The 8,525-nt window shown below is 35.7% G+C and overlaps 1 protein-coding gene across 1 annotated transcript; it reads right to left on the bottom strand.

Annotated features, from left to right (window-relative positions):
* Window positions 1–2,593: 2,593 nt before the first annotated feature.
* Window positions 2,594–5,321, bottom strand: LOC111392054 (putative disease resistance protein RGA1). Its single transcript, XM_023017336.1, has one exon. It carries the CDS (start codon window positions 5,243–5,245, stop codon window positions 2,795–2,797), a length of 2,451 nt encoding a protein of 816 aa, XP_022873104.1. The 5' UTR covers window positions 5,246–5,321; the 3' UTR covers window positions 2,594–2,794.
* Window positions 5,322–8,525: the final 3,204 nt, after the last annotated feature.

The raw sequence follows: 8,525 nt of genomic DNA, 5'->3' as shown, positions 1-8,525 counted from the left end.
TCATCCATGAGTTTTTCATCAATCTACTATTCTAAACGGAATTTAAAAAAAAAAAAAAAAAGTAAAAATGGAGCTCAAACACCCTTGGTATTTTTCTTCTTTTTTCTTTTTCTTTCAGTTTATACGATGGAAGTACACAAAGTCATGGAAAACATTTTCTTCATCTGATAAGTGTTTGGGACAGTCCATCGGAAAATTGCATCATTGATTTCCAATCTATTACCCGAGTAGCAAGTTGATCCTCGACCTTTCATTACCGTTGCATAATCAGTCCTATGATGACAAAGACTGTCAATTCTTTTGCTAAATCGTCACGACCCTCATAGGTCCAACTTCATGAATTTAATTTTTCTTCGTTTTCTCAATTTGGCCCACTGCTTAGAAATTTTGTGGGTATTTTTCCATGAAGGTCGTGACAATTTAACAAAAATTTTGCAAGTTTCTATTGTTTGTACAACTGTAATAAAAGATTGAGGACTATTTTGCTACTTGGACAATAGGGGACCAATGGTCTAGTTTCCCATTAGTAAATTGAATGAAGTCCAGATTCAGTAACGGACAAACATATTTCCAGTTTTCTATGAAATGTATATACACAAATCATTTGTCTTTGCATACCTATAGAAGCGCTATCGACTTTATCCACTGCCCAGGCCATTTTCAATAAATATAACTTTTACTTGGTTTCAGGGGAACTACCCTGCACCCTTGCTGTCTACAATAGAGCCACCAGAGGACTCAATTGCCACACTGGTTTCAATGGGGTTCGAGAGGAACGCAGCAAGGCAAGCACTGATTCATGCCACAAATGACATTAATGCAGTCACGAACATTCTTCTTGAGTCAGAATCACACTGAGCAGACAATGATTTGGTTTTGAAAAACGGATAGTCTACTCAAATCAAAATGTGATCTTGTCCATAGCTGGTTGACCCTTTGGGCCTTTGGAGGCATCGATTGTGTATATTTCGTTCAAGCATTCAGGTTATTACTGAGTTGAACTCCTGATTATACTGAAGATTAATTTTTGAACAGTTGGACTTCGTTCTCAATTTAGCAAGTATTGTTGGCAATGAGAGGGGAGATGTGTTCTTTATATACAAGCTACATGAAATGAGGTAGAGTAATTGTGGTTAGATCTTTTCTTAGGGGTCATTTTTGCATTGGTTGCATATGTCGACTATTTATTTGATTAATTTGATGTTAATTTTTTATTCTCCTGTGTGTTGAACTTGTTGAAAAGATCTATTTGCATTATTATATATTGTGCTGTCATCGCATGTATAGCACTATCTATAACTGTGTGTTATTATGTGGTCTTGATTGACTTCTAAATGAATGTAATATGTATTGCATTGCATTTAGCATAGCATGTGTTTTTTGTTTAAAATTTTAGTAATTGTGAGGTATAAAATGCGTAGTTTGGCTCACTATTTTTATTTTATTTTATTTATTTTATTGCACTGGGGTTTGACCTTAGCTGTTGGTGAACATTTTTAGTAGGTATGGTATATATTTCGATTCAAGTTATTGGTAAGGTCTACGATTTTCAATTTATTTTTTGATGCCTTGATTAAGTATTAATTTGGTGTTGTTTGCTTACAAGTTTATTAGATATCAAGGAGAAAATTTGTTGGATATTTTTGTTAATACCCAATAAATCAGAGCAATGATGTTTTAGTGTGTAATTTGTATGGATAGGCTTTGACTGAGGATCGAATTAACACCACGAGATGAGACCCAAATCAAAAGCTCGACAAAAAATTTAATGGACTATTTGAAGTGATAATTTATTGGATTAGTTACTCATGGTCCACGATAAGTTAAGGCCCATTTGTTAAAGAGTCTTTGGGCCATTTTTGTTAAGTTGTCTTAACGCTTTATGTTCATATGTATTGTTTTTTTATTTTGTAAGGCAAGTATGAAATGAACAAATTGAGGCAGTTGTGTCTTTCTTTCTTCTCTTTGTGAACAGCCACTATCATTTTCTTTGTGAGATATTTCTCTTTGTGGGTTTGAAAAGGCTCTTTTGCGAGCAACTCATCTTGGGCACTTAATGGAGTTTAGGGATTGAGCTTGTCATTGGAGCAACATTGAATTGAGCCATAACCCTTTGTGGTCATTGAGATGATGTATTTTGCACATCGTGGTTTGGGGAGCTGTTGGTGGTATAAATTTCTCAACAAGAAGCAAATTGTATTTAATAAAAATAGTTTTAATAAATTGAATCTCGCGGTCATAATAGGTCATCACAAGGATAATACTTTTATACACTCATGTTTTTGGTAAATATCCATATAGAAGATTAGTTATCAAAAAAATTCAAGAAAAGTATAACTCCGTCAAACTTCTTAATGGACTGTGTACCAAGATGTCCAAAATGTGTAACTTAAATGAGTATAAATGCGTCAAAAGAACATCTATGTTTTTCCTCTAAAAATGTTAGATCCTAAACTCAGATATTCTTTATTCTCGTGGCTGAAACTCTTAACTTGATGGATAATTTGCACTAAAAGAAGATATATTTTTCTGGAAACGAAGCCATATGAAGTGTACAACATTTTGTAGAACAAAATTTGAAGTTATATGAAAATAAGCAAATACAGTTCATAGATATATGTCATAGGAATATGAAATCAAAGTAGCCACAGCTGGAGTGCATGCAGTAGGAAGCTTACGAATCATATTTATTTTGGACGGTTACTAATTTCCTCTTCTTAAGACTTTCAAATGTCGAAAATTGCTATTTATTTATCATTACAAGATTATTGATCCTCCGCCGTGTGATGAGATTTCAACCGAGAAAAATCTTCCGGACATGAGCTATCTTGGGCCAATCCTCACCTGTTCCTTGCTGGCATCTTCTCATCAATTCAGGGCTCCCTTCAATTATGTGAAGTTCTCTTAGAGTGGTGAGACGATGCATACCTTGTGGCAAAGATATCAAGTTTGGGCACTTCTTAATGCGAACTTCATCAAGTGATTTGAAATTCTCCAGCCACTCTGGCAATGCTGTCAAACCTGAACAGATGGAAATACTTAAGAATTTGAGTGTTGTAGCAGCATCTTGAAGTCCTCCCGGAATTTCCCTTAGTTTTGGAACATCAGAAATGATTAATCGTTGAAGATTCCGAAGGTTTTGAAGACTCGTTTCTCTAAAACTAAGCTCTGGACAGCCCCAAATCCTTAAATCTACAAGGTTAGTGAGTTCCTGGAAGCTGTTTGGCAAGGACGACAAAAATTTGCAGTTTATCGACAATTTTCTAAGAGATGTCAAGCATCCTATGCCCTTCTCTGGTAAAGAATTCTGCCTTGAGGTGATGTACAGATGTCTGAGACTGATAAGTTTCCACAAATGTTCAGGCAACTTTTCTAATTTCCCAAGCCCTGCCAGGCTCAATGTCTGAAGATTGTAGAGTTTACAGATTGAACTTGGGAGTCCTTTTATATCATTGTTAGAGTGCATGCGAAAGTACCTTAGATGCCTCAATCTCTTGATGGTACGAGGCAGCACTTCAAATTGGGTAGCGAGAAAATCCAAAGTCCGCAAACTCAGGAAACTCGAAAATATCGGGCTAATATCACGGATAGGACTTGAAGAATTTACATTTCCACATGACCAGACGAATGTTTGTAGTTTGTTCTGTTTGAGCAATGACCTTGGGAACTTGGGTATTACGTTAGAAGAATCACATAGCTGAACATAACGAGTGATCTCTGGAATGTTTTTCGTTGTTAAATTTATGAATTTCGAGCCTGGTGCAGACCTTGCAAATTCAAAGACGGCATTGTGCATGTCACAGGAAGTATTATCTTGTGAATCAACATACCTAATATTATGAAAGAAGCATCTGGCTGATAACTCGTTAACAATTCCATTCCCTTTGTCTTCAAGCTGATCACTGTCGGAAACTGGAATCATATCTAGCGCCATCCATTGCTGTATAAGATCGTCCTTGGAAAAAGATTGAAATCCATGTACTGCAGAATAAAGAAAGCAACGTTTCATGTATGATGGCAACTGATCGAAGCTAAATCTTATAACCTGCGTGACATAATGTTTGCCCTGCCCCATTTCCCATACACGACCTTTCAAAAGCGATAGCCATTCATCAACCTCCTTCGTCGAGAGTGCCATGCCCAAAGCCTTCGCTGCTAGTGGTAATCCTCTACATTTTTCCACTACTAGCTTTTCAATTTCTTTGATAATTTCATGATCCCACTCTTTACCACTTCGAAAAGCCCATCTCTTAAAGACGTCCCAGGTTGCCTTTTCAGATAATAGTTCTAATCTGTCGATATAAGGCATGCTAGTTAACATTCTCGCCACGTTTTCATCTTGTGTTGTTACTACGACTTTACTTCCTACATCACCAACCAGGAGAAGATTTCTCAGTTGATCCCATTCTAAAGATTCTACGTTCCATAGATCATCTAACATGATCAATAATTTCTTCCCCGTCAGTTTTTCTTGGAGAAGATCTTTCAAATCTTGAAGAGAAGCAGTTGTTGATAGATCTAAACTGCTAAAGATACGTTTTATCATATCATGGAACTCGAAATTTTTTGGAACGTAAACCCATTTTCTCATTTGGAACACCTGTTTGACTCTTACATCGTCAAATACCAACTGGGCAAGCGTGGTTTTACCCAAACCCCCCATTCCCACGATGGGGATCACCGAGAGTCTCTCTGTGCTTGAGTTTCCGATAAGTTCCTGAACTATTCGTTCCTTATCATCGTCTCTTCCAAAAACATCTGCTGATTCACCCAAAAAGGAAGTGGTTTCCCTCGAAAGATTATTATGAACAAGTGATGGATTTTGATCTGGCACAATGAAATTTAACGCTTCCGAATTTGAAGCAATATCATTCAATCTCTTCCTAATGTTTTGAATCCTGTGGGACATCTTATATAGAAAAATTGGGCGCGAGCAAACGCGAGTTACCTTATCTGTAAAGCGATTCTCCACTCGCTGTCTCTTAGCTTCTGTCTGGAAATCATCAACCACTAATTTGCTATCTTCAACAAGATTTTCAAGCTTTTTCAACCGGTCACGTTCTTGATTGCTCCTACTCGGTTGCATTTCTGAATCTAAGATTGCACATTCGAGGGAAGATAACAACTCATCGAGTCTCTGAAATTCGCCGTTGACACCACATACAAGTTTTATCTCTCCAAAGAGGGAGGAAATCAACTGACTGGAGAGTTCTCCCAACGTGCTGCTGACAACTGCTTCCCCCATGGCCGGCTTCAGCTTTCTTTGAAAATGGCAAAATCTAGAGAAACAAACCAAATGAAGAATGAGAAATACAGACTATTCTAATTTCTTGGCCAATGGGCTTATAGGGTTATGTATTGAAAAACGCGGTTTCAACTACTTCCATTTCTGGTCGTCTTTGTTAAAATTCAACAAGGAATTGTCAAATCTACTCTTGGAAAACACGGGTAATGGATCGTCTATGTGGGACGACCCAACCCGCAAGATTTTAAAAATGGGTAGGAGATAATATTTTGAAGGGAAATCAAATCCATAAATTTCCTAACTCCCTACAACTCCCATATAACTCTTTGGAACCTTATAATAGAAGTTATGAAAAAGAGAATGAAAGAAAATGATGAAAATTCATATGATGCTCAAAAATAGAAAAGTGTCTTAAACCATATATATATGTCATGAAAACTGACAAAATTAGGTATTTAGATTGTGGATAATAATCACATTTCATTGTGAATGGGATTGAGACAATTGGAATGCAAGAAAATTGTGGATTTGGAGATTTGGAAAGTAAGGGGATTTAACCATTTAAAAGATTTTGGAATTCATCATTTCGAGTAAGCATTTTGATCAGAAATTTATGTTCAAACATAATGCGATTTATTACATCTACTTATTTTTATATTCCGATTAAACTATTAGAAATTCTTGTTAAGCAAAGTCAACTATCTTCCGATTCATCAACGAATCAGTTAATAGGATATCTAATCACTCATGGAAGAGACATTAAGAAAGCCAGCTTACAGTAGATTGCATTTGTCTGCATCCTGTTATATTTCTAAAAATATGCTTACACTTCTACATAAACAACATTGTACACCGACTTTCTTTGCTTGTGGGCTTTCTAGTATATGAAACCACTGTCTCAATCACATCCACCTGCCGTTATATTCTAGGAGACAGATATCATTAGTCTTCTTGTACTACAGTGGAAGGGAAATTGTTTTTAGGAAACTATGTACAACACAGGCCTCGATTCCTATCAATGCCGCCCCTACATCAACAACCAGATTTCCTCTCTTTTATTGTTACTCTGTTTATTGCAATATTTCTTTTCATTGTTGTATAATTCCAGCAGTATTTCTATTTTCATTTTGTGTTTTTCTTAACACTACTCGCACTCATCTCTGATGAAGAGATCAATAAGCAATATTGAAATCCAATCTTAAAGTTCGTCTTTTCTCTTTTTAAAGCCAAAATGACCATAACATGCAAGCTGTTGTTAGAAGAACAATTTATATGGTTCCTCGCAATCTTGATGTGAACTTTAGAGATATTCAGATGAATACATCGTCTCTTTTACACAGTACAATATGTGTATATACATGTCATAGTGAAATAATTAATTCACAAAATAAGTCAATTCAATTGGACCACAAGATGCAAGAAATTTTTTTACATTGCATTACCAATATTTCGTAGGAAACATGTCGTAAAGGTACAAGAATACAACTCGTTCATAGTATTCAGTGTAAAACTTTGCCATTAAACGACAAAAAATTATAAAATTCTTCGTAAAACTTGAACATCAGCATAACTTTTGGTAGTCTACAAACTCGCTCTGTTGATTTGCTAATTATACAAACCAGATTGAAGGATGAGAAAGATGGATTATTCTAATTTACGGCCATTAAGCTTTTCTTATAAATGAAAAACACGGTTTCCATTACTTGTATTCGTGGTCATCAGGCTGAAAATCAACAAGTAATATTCAAATCTCGTTTCCTTTTATATTTAGATTAGTTAGATGACCAAAATGCTTATGAAGTCTTGTGCGGAAGATGATGACCACCAAAGCTTGATTCAGGCTCAGTTTTTCTACAATCGACACCAATATGAAAATCACCCAGAATCCCTCAAACCACCATTTTCACTCGTGGTTTCTCTTTTGTTCACTCACTTAGGATGTGTAATGAAAAGTATAATAATAAAGATGAGAGGTAACCACAAAGACAGTAAAGAACATTGTAAGGAAGAGCCATAGAGAGAGCAGCCGATTTCATACACAGAGAGGAGAGAAAGGGGATGAATTCATATATCCAAAAGGATGGGTGCCCCAAGAATATACAGGTGTCAATTAGGGTATAGTGATGGGTCGAGCCCATCATGGGTATAAGTGGGCAATTAAGTGGGTTATCCAATATTAGTCGTCCAAGTAAACGAAATGGGCCTTGAGCAGCTCTAATTAAAATTAGGCTGATTCAAATGGCTGGAACATTTTTTTGGATCGGATCACTTCACTTTGGTGTCGATTTATCATTCAGTCATTAGGTCGATGCCAACTTAGAAAATTACCGAGCTACATCATAGTCCAAGGAGGTCTTTTGACAATAATTTGCCTAACAAACCTCCACAATGGTATCAAAGGACCTGCAAAGAAAACATTATCACCTGCTAGTAATACTTCCAATATAGAGAATCGATGAAATTGGAAATTAATTACCTCCACCAATGTTTAAAAGATCCATACAACTTCTAAACTTCATCAATGGTAGCATCATAGTGCCCATGTCCTAAGGGTTATATAGTGTATGTATCTTTTCAAGTCTAACAACTTCTTGTGACATGATATCTCCAATAAAATGTAGTTTAATGTCAATGTGTTTGGTGCATTTGTGAAAGACTGGGTTTTTACATAGATGTATGTGAGATTGACTATTTGAATAAACTACTACATAGTCATTCAAAACACAAAGTTCATGAAGTAAACCTCTACACCACAACGCTTCTTTGATTACTTTAGTGGTGGCAGTATATTCTGATTTAGTCGTGAATAGTGCAACTATGTGTTGTAACTATGACTTCCAACTAACATAGAAGTCAGACATAGTAAACACATAGGACAAAGTGGATTTTCTATTATATATATCCCCTGTATAATCCACATCTACAAAATCTTTCAATTTCACACCTTCTTCATTAGCACCAAACTTTATACCTACATTACTAGTTCTCTTTAGATATCTTAACATCCATTTTAAGGCTTTCCAATGCTCAGGACCAGGATTAGACATGTACATACGAAGAGTACTGACAACAAATGCTAAATCGGGTCTAGTACAAACCATTAAGTACGTAATAGAATCAATCACATTAGAGTATGGTATTCTACTTATGTATTCTATTTCTTTTTCATTACAAGGAACTTGATCTTTAGATAATACAAAATGATTAGCTAAAAATAATGCAATAGGTTTGCACTCATACATGTCAAATCATTTCAATACATTTGAAATATAAGACAACT

Source organism: Olea europaea, unplaced genomic scaffold (genome assembly GCF_002742605.1).
Source record: "Olea europaea var. sylvestris unplaced genomic scaffold, O_europaea_v1 scaffold876, whole genome shotgun sequence".
Taxonomy (NCBI): domain Eukaryota; kingdom Viridiplantae; phylum Streptophyta; class Magnoliopsida; order Lamiales; family Oleaceae; genus Olea; species Olea europaea.
Note: the sequence above shows the minus strand (reverse complement) of the source record. Positions and strands in the feature narration are given on the sequence as shown.

Coding starts and splice junctions, on each gene's coding strand:
- LOC111392054 (XM_023017336.1), bottom strand. CDS start 5,245: ATGGGGGAAGCAGTTGTCAGCAGCACGTTGGGAGAACTCTCCAGTCAG.